Genomic DNA, 18,338 nt, shown 5'->3' on the forward strand with positions numbered 1-18,338 from the left:
GAATTACCAACGTCTGATGTCATCCAGATCCAAGGGTGCCATAACTTCTCCCGATAAGAGGCTGCAGTTCCGAGACCATACCCAGCCAACTAATTGACACCTAGCCCCAAGATACTGATTGATGGAAGGGAGGGCGGGAGAAACCTGGGACACCAGGCACCTGGGTGTCCATTCTGCATGCTGCTAATTAAAAGTGGAAATGTATGTCTATGGGTGTAACCTGCCCAATCACAATGGACCAAGTTATCTAGGGTCCTATATATCGTAGAACCAATGAGACGTCGTACTTGTAGTGACGTCTATCATGTGTGATGTAGAGGGAGGGGCATAGACTCCCACCCGATAAGAATGATCCAATCCGCATGCTCTACTATCATATACAGATATAGCACCTATACTTTAGTTACCTTTCCTAACCAATTATATTGCATGACGAGTTTTGTAGAATTAGACGTCAATGATGACGAATATTGCCTATAAGAAGTGCTGTTCAACTGAAGTTCGTGGAAGTTGGAGCGAGACAGGTGATTGCAACGATGCTGATTCCCATTTGTTTCCCTGTTTGATGTACTTGTCATTAAACAGACTTCCCTTTGCCGAACTACTGAGTACTCATTAATGAGTCGTGTTGGAGTAAGTGAATCCTGCACCCCCATCCTTCACATGGTGCAGCTATCCTGTCTTACAAGTACTAGAGGGTGAGCACTGACCTATGGGCCCGTCTGTGAATTTCCTGCCCTCCTGTACACTGCCCTTGACGATGCTGGCTAGGGCTGAAGGGAGTTGTGGCCCGAAATGTCTGGAGAGCCAAAAATGTACAGGTCTGTGGTGATCGTTTTAAGTCAACACAGTGACTGCAACTCTACTGACATTAATGACCAGTCGGGAGCAGCATGTGACAATCCAGAAAAGCATACAGCAAATAATAGACTTGAACAAAAGGCAATCTCTCACCCATTGTGTTTCTGCCACTTGCTTCATCTGGATCCCCGATTCTGTACAATTGCACAAGTCTGATTGACTGCGCATGCATGCACACTGCATGTAAAGCATAGCAGAGCTCCAAACTGTAGACACTTGCTCAAGGGCTTCAAACACTAAGTGCCACTACCTTTCCTCCTATAGTGCTGTGACACTTCGCATACAGCTGGGTCCCATGACAAATTCAGTGCAGCTGTCACAATGCCTGCCATGTGCATGTATGCTGCATGTAAAGAGTAGCAGAAACCACAACTGTAGATAGTGGTCGAAGGGTTTCATGCACTTTTTATTTCCACTGCCTTTCCTCCTTTGCATAGAGCCCAGAGCATAGTGCAGAGTCCAATGAAAAATGTGGCCCAGCTGTTGCATAGTCTCTACTATTTCAATACACTATGCACCTCTTCTCTATGCACTATTCTACAAACAATTACTGCATGCTCTGCTATGTTTCTTTCTCTCGTTTCATGATCTGCAGAACCAATGACAGGAGGTATTCGCACATGCAAGCTAACAACTATGCATGCCGCAGAAGATGCCACAACATTAAGCATTGCAATGCAATCCGCACCCTCTTCTAGACCACTTGAAAAACATAACATTTGAATTTGAAAAGCACACCAATAACTTGTTAGTAAAACTACTTTTGGGGTATGAGAATATTGATTTCTGGAAGGTATGATATCACTTTGCCCTTTCTGTGGGTACAGTAGAACACTTCCTAGGCTGGACAAGATGTAGCCACAACATTGGGCACATGATGGTAACCATCTGGAAAAGAGGTGAAACTATGCCATATCATGACATCACCTGGTAAATGCTGGCAGTATCGGTACATATTAAAGGCAACCCTGGTTTATAAAATCAGTGCTTGGAAATGATGTTTTCTGGGCATGTGATGGCAATATTTGGTATTTTTCTCCAGCTGGCAATTGATGCCACATATTGGGGCAATGGTCCCCAATAATTGGCAGCGACAAAAAAGAAAAAAAATAAGAGTTATGCCACATATTGTATTTACCAATGCTTGCTACATATGGCTGTGGGCTTTGAATTCCTCATAATACACGGCCAACATCACCACCCGCCCCTCAGTACTTGATGTCATCCTCCCTATGATGTAATGTCTTTTGGGTGGCGATATGTGCACACCATTTAAACTCTAAACAGAACAAGATGCAAACTGATATGGTGGAAAACCAATGTTTCAAGCGGTTCAGTGTAGGTTATCCTCAAAGCCAGCTCCCTGCCCATTTTAACCAGACTATTCACATGAAATTAGATCCTTGCTCCATTCCTCGGATGCAATCAACACAACAAATAAAAAGGGGACCATGGAAGTCTTCTGATCAGAGAACAATTGTGAACTGAAAAATACTGCATGAAGGACTCGGAAGACAGCACCCCCCAACCTTTAATGAAGAGTTTCATTGACAGTTGCTATTGTGATCAGTGTTTCACAAGTAATGCTGGTTCTCGAGCCAGTCTGGATATTGTGCGGTCTCAACTATCCTATGCACACAATTAGCACACTGTAAGGGGGCCGAGGGGGGGGGGCAGGGGCGGGCAGCCAATCAGGAGGTTAGGAACATGGGCAAATACTGCCGATCTAGCCCATGTTCCAAGCAGTCTGATGACCAGTGCATCCTCCATCTTCACCCCACCCGCCATTCCCTTTTTTTCCACAATCCCCCTCTCCTCACTTACCTTATTGCGGCAGTGGCGAGTGCTGCTGCCACAGCTGATGCAGCCACACCTTCTGCTCTGGCCTGTTTGGCCGCCATGGAATTGGAACAGGGGCTCCGTACAGAGCCCGACCACCTTTTTCATGGTGGCCATGTTTGTACAGTATTTTCTTTTCACGAATGGGACGCTGCAATGCAATACATTCACAGCAAGAGATTACTTTATCCTTGTCCCAGCCCATGGGACGGGTGCTAGTAGTGTTGAGCACCCATTCCAAGGGCTGGAACGGGTGGCGTTAAACAACTTTGCTACACTAAGGGCTTTACTCGGCCCACAGGTCATTATCACCCATTCCAGCCCCTGGAACACATGGTTAACGCTTAATTCTAATAGGATTTATCTGCATTTGGGCACTGAACATGTGCACATCATCCTTGCCCCAAGATCTTTCCAAAATGCTGTGCAGGGGAAGGAAACGTCATAGCCCAACAGCCCTTCAACCCCAAGGGAGCGACTGAGGGTGCAGCCATTTTATGGTCAAGCCCTTGTTCTGAGGCACCCAGCATCAGTATATATGGTTTAATGCTACAAGCATTTTAATACTTGGTTGAGCGTTGTGAAACTGAGCATCAAGGCCAGTGTGCTTTATTTACTTATTGATCCAAGCAGACAACCCATTTATCACAGACCTTTTCCCCCAAATATAAAGATATTGCTGGGCATGGTTTAAGAAGGCTGCAACCTAGCTTAGCTTTAAGGCAGTGAAAAGCTCACAATGGGGCCACTGTTTCCATAGCCATGTTTGTTTCACCCACTTGACCTCTGGGATTTCTTTTCAGAATACAATCTACACAATCGATTACACTTACCCTATTAAAGGCTTGCATAAGCCATACTATACTATCGCTAGCAGAACCATCTGCAATGCTGATATAGGTTTACCCGATCATGACAATCTTGTCACGAATTACCTGAAAATGACTCGATAGCCTAGAGAAGAAAAAAAGGGTGCTACCTTTATCAGAACATTTGAACAACGCAGCCTTTTCAGAAATCACTAACCTGATTGGGTCGCACACAGCTGGAATTCAGATTTGGATAGCGTGTTCCGGGATCAATCGTGTACTGGTCAAAGTTCTTGCTGATGTTTTCTGGAGTTGTCTGAGGCAGCAGTCGATACAGGCTCTCTCTGAGTAGGAGAAAGGTAAGCAGACATTTTCAAAACATTACTCGTTTACTTTACCTCACACCCTCGCCAACCATCGCATCAAAGATCATGAAAGTTCGTGCACGGGAGCAAGAACAGTGTTCAGTGGACCACTGGAGGACTACCTAAACTTTGGTTGAGAAATCTACAGTTCTTGCTGTTGCCAAAGGCCCAAAGCATACAGCAAATCCGAGAAACTTAATATGTAGGGTCACCTGATGAGATATAGGAGTGTCGAAAACTAGGTCATAAAACTACTTATTCTGTAAATTGTGATAGCATCCAATCAAAATTCACAAATGGCCTGATCGATTTAGTAGTTTATTAAACAACCTACAGTTCCATTGCATCGTTGGCAAACCATCAAAAATGGTCATCAGTCCTGGAAATGAAAAAAGAAAAAGAAAATGGACTTTGTGGGTATTGGGGGTTGTGGGCGGGATTGAGGTGTGGAGCACCAGCCCCAGTCGATCAGCAGCACCCTATTTTAACTTGGCGATTTGCATAAAAGCAGAGCATTACCAACATTTTACATTGGAAATGTGCATAAACCACTTCTGATCAATTAATGCAAATTGGATTCTTAGCTCTTTTCATTTGTCTCAATACTGACCCTAACTGAAAAATGTGTTTAAATTGCAAGACATTTATACTCAATTGGACAGCTTAACACAGCAAGGTTTTGACGGTTCTGTGCATGGGGCTTGTGCGCGTCTCCTGAAGCCGGTTTGTGTGCGAGACCTCCCAGCCAGTGGCGTAGCACAGGATTTGGGGCCCCCCCTGCTATTCATGCTGAAGCCCCAAGCTCCTCAAAGCACAAGACATGCCACACCTCTCGTCGGCCCGGACCACCATGTGTGCGAAATGTCCATGACGATTATGCCGCTACAGGGGCATGCACTACTTACTACTAAGTGAAAGAAGCAAATGTTTTTTTTAATGAAAGCTTAAAAGTTTCACCTAGCATAGAAAGAGGGGTCCCCAAATATGCCAGCCATCAGTGGTTGCTGGTCAGTTGTATTGGAGGGTGTAAATATTTGCAAGACGTATGCGATTGCAACCGAGTGTAGTGAGAGAGCCCGAACTAATGAAAACGGGTTTGAGGGTCATGGGCATTCTTCCCCCACCTCTGAGAAAATGTTTTGAATAATGGGTTAAAATGGTGCAATACACGGCACAATTTGTGAAAATGTGTGTAAAAGGCCAGGCAGTTTGCAATCTGTTTTGCAGGGTAAGTTGTGGAAAAAGTACAACAGATGCAAGGTACCAAAAGTACACAGGCGCACTTCCCAATGAATTGTTATGCCAGTATAAAAAACGTTTTCATGCTGACTGTGTCCATACATTTCCATGCTCGTATGCCCATATAAGAAATTACTCACGTTCGTTTGAGATTTTTTTTATAGTATCATTACTGGCAATAAGCACAAAGCAGGCGCTGACAATATATGTCAGTACTCCTATGTAAGAACATGCTCCCATTGGTTTTGCCATTTAAAGTGACATGTCACAATAGGAAAACATGTCAAAAATGGTTGCAATGCAAGCCAGTCTAGACCCATAAGAACACTTATGCTTGCTTTATCATAGATGCTCAGTTAATAAGAGGTCATGCTACAGTAAGAAATACAGGCCGCTACACCAAAACGTTAGTCTAATGAGGTAATACTAGTTATCATGCTTGCTTTAGCAAAGATGATGAGTAATAAAAAGTCATGTTACAGTAAGCAATGCCTAGACTGGCTGCAACAAAATGCCAGTCTAGCCAGGTAATGACACACATGAACTTTGTTTTGCTCGAAAATATCAGTAAAACATGCAAAGTCAATAAAGGATGTGTCAAAAATACTCCTGTGATCCCCAGTCTCCGAGGGCTTTACACACACACATACATACATACATACGCAGGCATCCCCTTTCACCCACCCATACATCTCCTCTCCCATTCATTCAGACTACATTCACCCCAAAGGAATGAACCCACCAAAGACATTCACACACAATATCACTTTCCTACCCATTCACCCCAGTCACTCGCCCACATACACTCACAGTGGAACACACTCCTAACATTCACTCTCACACACACATTCCACCTCACTCACCCATAAACCTTTCACGTCCACTTGCACTGCATTCTCCACAAGGGAACACACCCTCCCACCCAGAACATTCAAACACACACTCACATTCCTAATCATTCACCCACCAGTCACTCACTCATACACCTTCTCTCACATCCAATCACACTGCATTATCCACACAGGCACGTAGCCACCCAGAACATGCAAACATACACACTATCACCTTTCAACTCATTCACCCACCACTCACTGACCCATAGCACATACATACATACATCTGACACGCACTTCACACGTGCAAAATACACATCAAATGAAAAAGCCTCATCTGTTTTCCCAGCTTCGGTCCATCACTCCATGCCACCCTCGGCTCCTCCATGCTGCTCAGAAACAGGAAGCTGGAGAGCTTCCTGGTTCCTGTATATGAGCTGCGAGAGGAGCAGGGGTTGGAGCTGAACGTGGCATGCGACACGTATGACATTTCACGGTCAGCTCCAACCCCTACTGCGCGCCTGCTTCACGCGCTGCAAGCCACGGCCCAGCCTTAACCCGGATGGGTGGGAACCCACCCAGATCTGATTTGGCAAGGCCCCATGCAGTGCGGGGGTTGTTGGGACACCCGCTATGTGAGTACTACCGGCTTGGGAGCAGATATTGGGGCCTGATATTTAGGCCTCAGTGGAATGGCGCTCCGACAAGACAAACGTTGCCAGAGCACAGCTCGGTTTTGTTCCGACCTATTTCCTACCCTGGTTGTAATCAAGCCAGAATTATCGGTTTTAGGAACCTGCACTCCTAAGTGTACAATCATGTCTGAAAATCTCATAGCAACAATTAACTTGGAGAAAAATAGTTCCAAGAGTTTTGTACTGGTTTCAGTTAATGGAAATCGTACTGAGAGGTAAAAATGCAGACTTTGCAATAATCGAAGAGCAAAGTATGCTTAGGGGTGATGAGACATCACTAAATGCTAAGACCAACTGCAATATGTGTGCTTCACCTAAACCTTTATAGTAATTTACCATAGAACCTACAAAAGGGCTTTCAACTACACCAGCCACAGAGTAGGCCCTTCTCCAGCATGCACACTTGTAGCACCAAAGAACAACCTAAAAGATACAGAGAAAGGACTCTTTCAGTAAATTGAAGTGTACCCCAAAGCGCACCCTGGAAACTGTCTCTGGTGTAAACTGCAGAATTCAAACTACTACAAATTCATAAAATGAAGATCTTGCCCGTCTATGTTGAAAAGTCTCCAATCAATCTTTGTAACAGAATTTGCACAGGGCTTCTATACCTCAGGGTTTTGTCACTTTATAAAACCTATAAAAAGTCAAGATAATGAATGAGGATATGGATTTACAAAATACCAATTGTTTTAAGGACCCTCCTGGAGAAATCCAATGCAGCATATTTCACTGAATGAAGTTTGCAAGCTCCCCTTTATCCTTCCCATCACTTGCCCAGCAAGTGAGGAGAGAAACACACTGCCACACGTTTAAGCTCTACATGATTATCTTTAAACTAGCATAGAAATGCTTCGACTTCCTGGTGCTCGACTGAAGCACCTCGATATGTGTGCAAGATTAAACCGGGTCTTCAAACTAGGACTACTCCCTATTCTAAATGGCATACGATCATCTGAACTAATCCACGATTCCAGGGAAAGGTGCATCAAATAATCCACAATAATGGGATTGTGTGCGCCTATCTGTGGTGGATACATCTACTTCAAGTGGGAGCAGGATTCTGCCTTGTGAGAAAACCACTCGTTTTTGTCTGCATTTTTCTTGATAGATTGTTAAATTGTAGATTTGTTTAGGCAAACAAAGTTCACTTAAATTATAATTTAAAAAACTTGGCAAAATAGACTAATTAGTAGGTTTGAAACGAAATCAGAATAGAAAAATAAATTGTTGAGTAGACATTCATGTTAATTCATTTTTGGATCAGCGGTTTTCCATAATTATTTTGGAATGGAATCAGGGAGGATACGTATAAATCATATGCAGTGGGCACACGAACAGCTGAGGAAATAATGAAAACAACCCTTTTCAGGTGCAACGAAGAAAAAGTATTTATTGTTTGGTACTAAAACATGGACACCTGTTATATTGTAGTCTTGTCACTGGCCTGGAGTGCTTGCTATCAGAATGTTGATGCTGAATGCAACTCAGGAGAATGTTGAGTGGATCTGCGTGTGAATGTTCCGAGAGTGTCAGTTGGGGGCCTGAGCTGGGATGATAGGATGGCCGGTGGGTCTACTCCTCTGTTAGTACTGTTAATACCCATCCATGTTACTGTCCTGTCCATACGTGACTGTAAATACCACAAGAGTAACTGGAATATGTACATACTGTATAATAAAGCCTTACTTGGACCAATCTAGACTGCACAGCAGGTCTGTGTATGAGTGCTGGGTGCTGATGACTACAGAGAGGCTTTACAACAACGCCCCAGTCTTCTCTCCACTGACAGGGGTTCAGTCGTGGAGGCAATTGCCTCAACAATGTGACCCAATCTAGCAGTGACTCAGACTCTTTTGAATTGACAAGCCCATTCTAAGCCAATAGGTCCAGGGGCAAGGAAACACATTTACCAAATTGTGGATGCTTACGTCTGCACATCCCCACAATACGAGGCCAGAGATTTTCAGGAGCTAATCCAAGGTGACCATGATGGGCCCGGTGACCGTATACAAGTTCAAAAGCTGCACTACACTCACTCAAATTAATTAAGTCATTGGTATAGCGCCTTTCACCATAATTATAGTCCCAACGCTTTGGCGGCCATGCAAGCGTGAGCAGACTCCGAGAGGCTCCCACTAGATCCGACTAACGATCCTGAGAAAGGCGAAAATAAAGTGTAGAAAACCGAACAAACGCCAGGAAAAGGCATCGGAAGACCCAAGGCACACACGGGAGAAGACCCGAGAAAAAACGGAGGTCGGAAGAGTGAAAACGGGAAGAGGGAGAGACGCGCGGCACCACCAACAAAATGGCGGGCGCACAACGCTGAAATAGCGACCCGCATCCCAACACACGAAGAAGGACCGAAGGAGAAGAGCGGTGCCGGGTGAGATAGCCGGCCAACATCCAGCCCAGGCAGGACCGGAGTACCACCAGAGCGGCGGAAACACGAGGCAGCAACCGCAGCAGGTGGAGGAAGAACCAGAGACAACATTGCACGCAGCAACGCGGTACCGAACCGGAGAAGGTAAAGACGGCGTGGCTCAAGAACAGGAGGCGGCCCACAGATCGGACCGAAGGAGAGCCCTTCCCTGCCGACGCGGAGGTGAGCAACAGCAACGGAGACCCAGCAGAGCAACGAGGGATCCCGAAAGGCGAGGCATTGGAGAACGTGAGGCAGCCCACAGACCGGACCGAAGAAGAGCCCTTCCCTGCCGACGCGGAGGTGAGCCCGAGGGGCGAGGTAGTGAAGAACGGGAGGCGGCCCACAGACCGGACCGAAGAAGAGCCCTCCCCTGCCGACGCGGAGGTGTGCAGCAGCAGCGGAGACCCAGCAGAGCGACGAGGGAACCCGAGAGGCGAGGCAGTGGAGAACGTAAGACGGCCCACAGACCGGACCGAAGAAGAGCCCTTCCCTGCAGACGTGGAGGTGAACTGCAGCAGCGGAGACCCAGCAGAGCAACGAGAGATCCCAAGAGGTGAGGCAGCGGAGGACGAGAGGCGGTCTACAGACCAGACCGAAAAGAGCCCTTCCCTGCCGGTACAGAGCGGAGCCGAGGGAGACAGCAGACCAACACCCGGCCCGAGCAGGACCGGAGCACCACCCCGAGCGGCGGAAGGACAAGGTACCGACGGCAGCAGGCGAAGGAGGAGCCCGAGCACTGCAAGAAATCGCGTGGCACCGAACTGGAGAAGGTAAAAACGTCGCGACCCATGAATGGGAGGCGGCCCACAGATCGGACCGAAGAAGAGCCCTCCCCTGCCGACGCGGAGGTGAGCAGCAGCAGCGGAGACCCGGCAGAGCAGCGAGAGATCCTGAGAGGTGAGGCAGCGCCGAGTCATCAGAACGAAGACCGGGGAAACAAGAGACAGACTGCGGAGCCTGCGAGGGGAGCCGAGGCCCAACAAGGACAGCACAGAGGAGAGAGGTAGCCACCGACATAACGAGGTGTGCAAAAGAAATACACACAGACCCAGACCCCGGCCCAATCGGCTGCCCCAAAGACCACTAGTAAGCGGGTGAGAGAACATAACTCACGGGGCAGTACCTCAACAGTAACTACGAGCCACAAATCCACCCGACACGACGGACCCCCCGCCACAACACCAGAACAAAGGCAGAGACTAGGGGAAGAGCCGCCCCACGCTGAACACAGACTGCAAGTACCCACAGGCGTGCGGGAAGAGAACACTACAGAGAGACACGGCAAACGGACAACGGGGGAAAAGAAACAGAAGGAAGACGCTCACTAAAAGCCAACACACGCAGGAAAGTGCGAAAGTGAGTGCGAGGACCGTGTAAGAACTCACCGAAGCGCAAACAGACCCCGACCAAGCAGGACCCAACTGCAAGCCAAGAGTAGCAGGTACCAGCATGCCAGACAAGCCAAAAAGCGGCAGAGGAAGACAAACAGTCATGGAGACCTTTGCCCGCAAAAGTGATGACCAGCAACCGGAGGCAGGGGAGAAAGCTACGCCGGAGCCATACGCCACGCAAGGAGAGATCAGGCAAGTGGAAGGCAGCATATTAGAAGCCATAGGGGCGTTAAAGACGTCGATAGAAGGCAAGCTGGACGCAGTGATGGTGGATGTAGGACTCCTCAGACAAGATACGAGGAACCTGGCGGAGAGGATGACAACAGTAGAACAACAAGTACAGAGCAACTCAGTGGAAGTAACCACCTCGCGAACACAAATGTCGGAGGCACTGGAGAGAATCAATATACTAGAATGCAGAGCTGAAGACGCAGAAGGCAGGGCCCGGCGCAACAACGTACGCATAGTGGGGCTGCCAGAGGGGGAGGAAGGTAGAGACCCCACGAACTACATAGAGAACCTCCTGATCCAAGAAGTGGGAGCTGAGACCCTGTCCCAAGGCTTCGTAGTAGAGAGGGCACACCGGGCGCTAACTAAGAAACCGCGCCCAGGAGCACCACCAAGACCAATGATAGCAAAAATCATGAACTTCAAGGACAGGGAAAAAATCCTGACTTTCTCAAGAGAAGGAGGGAACATAACAAGAAACGGGGCCAGGATAACAATATATCCAGACTATACGGTTCTCGTACAAAGACAGAGAGCCCAGTTCTGGCAGACCAAAGAGCGCCTTCGAGCGGCAGGGGTGAAATTCATGCTGCTGTACCCAGCCAAACTAAAAATACTGCATGACGGAAAGACACAGATCTTCGAGACAACGACCGACGCCCAGGAGTGGATGGACCAACGAGGGATTCCGCAGTTGGCAGAGAGAAATGAGCGAAACAGAAACCCCCCCCCGGCAAAACAGGGACTAGAACTGAGCACGACATGCGAATCCAACACTACGGGAACAAGGCGGTAGAGACACCCTACCGGGAAATAACGAAATGGGGAAACCGACAGCCTCCAAGTTGAAAAGCCTACAGTAAAGAGACTTACAAAGGGAGCACAAGACTCAGGGAAGTGGAACCGCCAAGACCCACAGAGAAACCCCAGTAAAAACAAAGTCTATAGTGTCAGTTTCAAGACACTACGCCGCGACAGGCATGCCCGAGGAGGAAGAAGCGGCACCTGGAGGGCGGTGGAGCCCGAGCAGATGGGGGGAGGCTGGGCGTTTGTTGATGTTATTTAGGTTAATAGTTATAATAGTTCGAAAGTTAAGGCTAAGCCCGCAAGGAAAGAAGAAGAGCAGAAAAGGAAACAACAGTTGTCACACACAAAGAATCGGCATGAAAAGCAAATTCAGGGAGCAGCACCCACAAACAAAGAGCTGGTGGAAAGCACAAGGTAAGACCGTCCACAACAGAGTGCAGCCAACAGCAAGAGAACCAACCCGAGAAAGCGGACGAATAGACGATTCAAAACTCAACAGCCAGAGAAAGGGACACAAATCCCCGACAAGAGCAAACCAAGAGAATAAGACACTGAGCGGGCCCATGGGAAAAAACAGACCGCGAGCACTAATCCCCACAAGGACCGAGATGACCTGAGGATTGTCACGTGGAACGTCAGAGGGATGAATGCATATGTCAAGAGGCTGAGAATTTATACCTGGTTGAACAAAACGAGGACCCACATTGCACTGTTGCAGGAAACGCACCTGACGGCCGAAAAACAAGCTAAAATAAAGAAAAAATGGGGAGGTCAGATGTATAGTGCAACATATTCTAATTACGCAAGGGGAGTAATAACCTGGGTCGCCCCGGGCGTCCCATTCCAGCTCATCAACCAGGAAAAAGACGTGGAAGGCAGAATCCTGGTAGTCCACGGGATGCTAGAAAATCGGGAGATATGCCTGGTGAACACCTATGCTCCCAACCATGACGCCACGGCCTTCTTCAGGACGCTTCCGTCCCGGCTGGCCCCGTACAGGAATGCAACGGTGATCTGGGCAGGCGATCACAATTGTACATTGGACCCCCGGCTGGACAGGTCGGACAATAAGTACAAGAGAGCGGCGCCACCAGCGAGAGCACTACGACAGACACTAGACCAACTCGACCTCGAAGACATCTGGAGGAAGGTACATGGGGAAGAGAGGGGATACACGCATTATAGTGCCCCACATGGGACATTCACACGGATAGACTACCTGTTTACGGGCAAGGAGACACTAGGGGAATTTACTGAGGCACACATACACGCGCGAACCCTATCTGACCACGCCCCCCTGAGAATCACATGGGCGCACACACACAGGAGAGCCCCTATACCCACGTGGAGATTAAGGGCAGAGGCATTATCGGACGTAGGCTTCCAGGAACACATCCAAAACGTAATAGAAGACTATTTCGAACATAATGTGGGTAGTGTGGAAAGCACAGGAACGGTCTGGGAGGCCTTTAAGGTGGTAGTCAGAGGTGAGGCGATGGGGAAAATGGGAGGTCTCAGGCGAGAAACCCTAGCACAACTAGATGAGCTAGAAAAGAAAATCGAGAAGGCCGAAGGACAAGCGGGGCAGAAAGGGGCGGAACGAGAGAACCTCACCACCCTGCGACAACAGTGTGCGGAGACCTGGGAAAGATTAGGGCGGCTCGACTATGGGAAATATATACAGAAACTACATGTTGAGGGGGACAAGCCTGGCAGGCTCCTGGCCTGGCTAACCAAACGGGAAACTAGGCGGGAGCCGATTCATGAAATTCAAAATAGACAGGGAGAGGTGATTAGATCCCAAGAGGGAATAAACGAGGTGTTCTCGCAATTTTACGAGGACTTATACTCCAGGGTCCGGGAGGCGGAAGAAGGGGACCTAGAGGAAGCCCTCGCGGAAATCAGACTCCCACAATTGACGGAGGAACAGGCCCAAATGTTAGACGCCCCTCTCACTGTAGAGGAACTAACAGACGTGATCGCCCAGCTGCCGACAGGGAAATCTCCGGGGCCAGATGGGCTCCCGGGGGAATTTTATAAACAATACAAAAACGACATAGCCCCGAGACTGCTAGAAACACTAGAAGAAGCATATGAGAAAGGAAGACTCCCGAATAGCATGTCAGAATCTATAATAATCCCGATCCTTAAACCAGGTAAGCCGCCCCTCGAATGCGGCTCCTACAGACCGATCTCCCTAATAAACCAGGACTCCAAGATCCTGACGGCGGCATTAGCTAACCGCCTTAAAAGAGTGCTACCCACCCTGATCCACACAGACCAGACAGGGTACGTGCCAGAACGAAACACGTCCTGGAACCTACGCAGACTCCATTATGTTATAGAAAAAACGAACCAAGAGGGAGGGGAGTGTGCCGTAGCCTCACTAGATGCAATTAAAGCATTCGACTCAGTGGGATGGGACTGGCTCCTGGGAACGCTCACCCATTACGGGATTGGACGAGGGTTTACACGATGGATAGAACTACTATACAAGGACCCGAGAGCAAGAGTCAAGACGGGTAGACAAGTTTCTAGGGAATGGAGCATAGAGCGAGGCACAAAACAGGGATGCCCCCTGTCCCCAATGTTATATATTCTGGCCCTGGAGCCGTTCGCAGTATTCCTAAGAATGCACTACAAAGAAATGGGCATAGAGATAGATGGGGAAATACACCAGATATCCATATACGCAGACGATATACTCCTCTACATACAGAATCCACGCACCCACCTGCAGGACTTGCTGGAGGCGCTGCGCGCGTTTGGTAGGCTGTCCGGAATAGTGGTCAACAGGGAAAAATCCTTACTGTTTCCCCTGGCAGGCCTACGCGCAATACCGACGGATCAATTGCCGCACTTGGGTATCACATGGGCCCCGAACACCTTCAAATACCTGGGAGTGGACATTTACCACGACACCATGGAAACACATGCAGGTAACACACAAGTAGCCCTAGACAAAATCGAAAACGCCATGAAATTCTGGCAGACGTTGCCGTTGGGCATGATAGGCCGGGCGGCACTGCTAAAAATGACGGTCCTACCCCGACTCTTATATTACTTTACAAACATCCCATATAACATACCAAGGTCCTTTTTCAAACACCTACACACCATGGCGAGAACCTTCCTGTGGGGAGGGGGGAGAAACAAGGTGGCACTAGACACACTACAAAGAAGCTACGAATGGGGGGGCATTAAACTCCCAGATTTTGAATACTACTACTTGGCAGCACAACTCCAATTTGTGGTGAGATGGCTGGGTGAAGAGACCTCGATAGACACAATACTTATGGGACCAACACTCCGGAGATACCACCTGAGAGAACTACTATGGATAAAAGCCGCCCAAGCCAAAGACCTACCCAATATAGCCCAACTAGGCCGGACACTATGGAAAAGAGCCTGGAAGACACAAGGCATACGAGACCCCTGCTCAAGACATATCCCACTGGCGGGGCTGGTAGACACCCGAGTGGCCAGCCTGGCCACGTATAGAGCACAATGGGAGGACAGAGGAGTAGCACAAGTAGGGGACCTGTGGCGTGACGGACAATGGGTTGAATTCCAGACCCTGATGGATGAACAAGATGTACACAGGGGCCAATTCATCCTGTACAATAGCCTAGTTCGGACAATAAAGGAGAGGTGGAACACCATGCCGGAGCCTGAGGACACCGAAGGAGAACTAGATGCATGGTATGATGTTTCCGAGGGAGGACACACTGTGTCCAGACTCTATGAGCAACTACTGGGATACACCAACAAAAAGACATTAAAAGCACGAACGAAATGGGAGGAAGAACTACAACAACCCTTCGAAGATGAGGAATGGAACAAAGTCCTCACGTACACAAAAAAGGTGTCCAGGAACGCCAGGTTTAGACAACTGCAAATCTACATAGTGCATAGAGCATACCTAACTCCCAAGAGAATGTCGAGGATGGGAGACGGACAGACCCGGTGCTGCCCGCGCTGCGGAGACGAACAAGCCGACATGGTGCACATGTTCTGGTCATGCCCGCAGATAACAGACTTCTGGAATATGGTGAAAGAAAAGGCGCTGACAGCAGATATACATATGCCGGCAAGATCGCCAGCAACATATTTATTGGGCCTGTTCCCAAGGGGGCACCGGCAGATGTCACATGTGGCAAAAATGAAAGACTTGATGACAATATTAGCGAAGCGCCGCATAGCGATGGCATGGAACAAGAGCGAAGGCCCCTCGAGGGAGGGCTGGTGGGCCGACCTACAAAAATGGGCAATAGCAGAGACAGCAGTCTGGGCGAGAGCCACGCAAAAGGGGGAGAGCAACAGTGGGACCAGACTACTGGCATGGAACTCTCTGGTGCAGGACCTGTTTGGCAGCAGAAGCAGGGATGACACGGACGACCCAAGCGACTCAGGAAATTAAGAAATTGGCCCGCCCACGCCGACGGGGCACCACATAACTTAGAGAAAGGGAAGAAATGGGAAGAAGGAGACGGGATCGGGACCAACGCACACACTGAACAATGCAATCCTACCTGGAAAGGCCAGCGAATACACACATGGACGAAAGCAGAGGAAACTCCCAGGGAAAGAAGGGAGGTCGCCAAGAGACCGGCCCCCCACTATAAACTCGACATCTGTTTGAGGCAGGCCCGAGGAGGCATCGGACCATAAACATACTGCGGCTGCCTTTGGGGAGAGGGAGGGGGGAGGAAGAGGGAAGAGGGAAGAAAGGGGGTTATGTTGTAAAACCAATAAAAAGAAGTTAAAAAAAAAAAAAAAAGAAAATTATAGTCCCAACGCACCATTGTTTGAACTCCCTCGAGGGACTAGAGTCCAAATTTGGGAGAAGTTGGGAGGTGCTATTATGTGTGTGTTTATTTCAGCCATTAAAGTTATGGGAGGGTGGCCAAGACCCTGCTAGTCACCCATGTCTCAATGGTGTGGGGATGGGCGCATCAGAGGTAAACTATGAACTCGACAGGGGTGGGTTGTGTTTAAGGAGAGAGAATGATGTGGGAAGCTACAATTCGAATTGTTGTCATTAAAAGGTAGCTTTATTTTAATGCCAGGGGTGTTGTGCGGTAGTGTTTGTGTTCTATGTGAGTGCAGGGTGTGTGGAATGGGCCCAAGCCTTCCTCTAAGGTACGAAGGTGCAGTGTGTGAGGGGCAGACAATGGGTTAGCTTTACAAGAATATGGCTACCTCACACAATTTGGCTAAATGCTAAATATGGCTGACTATCACAGCTGGGGTAAAGCAAGGAAAGGCTACCCACTGTGAAGAACATTTTCAGCTTTATTATAGCACACCACAGAAAAGCGGCTCTTGGCTAAGCACCTGTCTCTCAGGGGACCAGGACCTTCTGTGTGAGAACCAGATTCTACTGATTCTTAAAAAGAATCAGTCACTCAAATTCAATGTAAGGTAGTCCAGAACATGTGCTTTTGATTGGATACCCTAGTCGTTTGGACCTGCTCCTTGAAGTGCCACTATGCATGCCACCAAAGCAAGCAGATTGCCTCTTGCAAGCAAGATAATTGCAGCAAAAATAATCTGGAGACAGCCCATCCAAGGAAAAGGTTAATATTTGGTTCCAGGAAGGGTACACCTAACATGGCCCGGGTGTCAAAGGCCACCAGAAGGGTCCTGAAGAGGGGTGATGATGGTCCCAGCCAGGCAAGTGAATCAATAATGGTGACAATTTGCAGAGGGTGCATGCTGGCCTTGGGATGTGGGTCTTGTTGCTTTTGCTGCGATGGCAGCTCAGAGACATCGTCTCAGACCATAAAACCTAAATATAATAGCCTACGACAAACAGTGTACAGGCCACTTTTGTTCATGGGCATTGCCATTTTTCACTTGGAATGAGTGTCAAAACTTGCTATCCAGAAATATCTACAGGAGTCTAGAGAGGGTCGATGCTGGGGTCCTGCATTTAAACCTAGAGAAGCAGCCCAAGATGCCATGCCCCTTTGAAATAGCTATAGCAATGGACTCTTGGTTCTTTCTGCTCAGTGTACTACGACACCAAACAAGGCTTCAACTTGTGTCTGTAAACAGCATGGATATTTTCTTCCTGAGTTTAGGGAGGTGTGTGTGTCCCCTCCCCAGATATGAACTCGGAGGTTGAGGGAGAGTACACAGCCTCATAGGTGCCACAATGTGAGGAGCAGCAGTGCTCTTGTCTGCAAATCCACTGGCTGACATCTGAAAGCTCACACAGGTAAGGTGCGAAATATGGGCCAGTGGCTTACGTGCCGACTCTAGAACCTTGCAATAAATTGTAGAGATGTACAGCCAAAGAACAGTGTAGTGTCCAGCGCTTGCCCAATTATGTCACACCCTCTACAAATCATATCTTAATTTCTGGTCTCTAATCTGAACTCTGCCGCCAACAACCTACTAGTTTATGCGCAGGCCCTCGTGTGTGAGCTGCTCCGGGTACAATACCTTTTTCTATGATGTGCTCCACTGCTCCTAAATGCCATATTCACGCTGTGCAAATACTTCCTAAAATTACAAATCCCAAGATGCTTACTGGGGAGCTTGGATTGCCCAATGGCCATAGATCGCCCATTAGGTGCAGCAGTGAGTTATGCCTTTTTGCTGCTGAATATGTCTGCAGGGTTGGTTTAATTTCAATTGGCTGTTGCAAATGGGAACAACACTACAACTACCACCACCATCACCATCACCACCACCCACCACCACCACCCCAGCAGGTTTGCTCCAACATTATTGAGATCTCTAACAGAATGAACAATAAGCACCTGTGGAATATTAACGTGAGAGGATCAGCAAAACATGGGCACATCGATTCTGTTGCAGGAAGAGGAGTAGGAT

The 18,338-nt window shown here is 48.3% G+C and overlaps 1 protein-coding gene across 5 annotated transcripts in view; it reads right to left on the bottom strand.

Annotated features, from left to right (window-relative positions):
* Positions 1 to 18,338, bottom strand: part of MICAL2 (microtubule associated monooxygenase, calponin and LIM domain containing 2) — a 1,393,870-nt gene that overhangs the window by 956,873 nt on the left and 418,659 nt on the right. For all 5 annotated transcript variants that reach the window (XM_069623638.1, XM_069623637.1, XM_069623636.1 and 2 more), the window contains exon 10: positions 3,727 to 3,853. In XM_069623638.1, the coding sequence (XP_069479739.1) occupies positions 3,727 to 3,853 (127 nt within the window). The remainder of the gene's footprint in view (positions 1 to 3,726; positions 3,854 to 18,338) is intronic.

The sequence above is a fragment of the Ambystoma mexicanum genome, chromosome 11 (assembly GCF_040938575.1).
Source record: "Ambystoma mexicanum isolate Mex_15411 chromosome 11, UKY_AmexF1_1, whole genome shotgun sequence".
Taxonomy (NCBI): Eukaryota; Metazoa; Chordata; class Amphibia; order Caudata; family Ambystomatidae; genus Ambystoma; species Ambystoma mexicanum.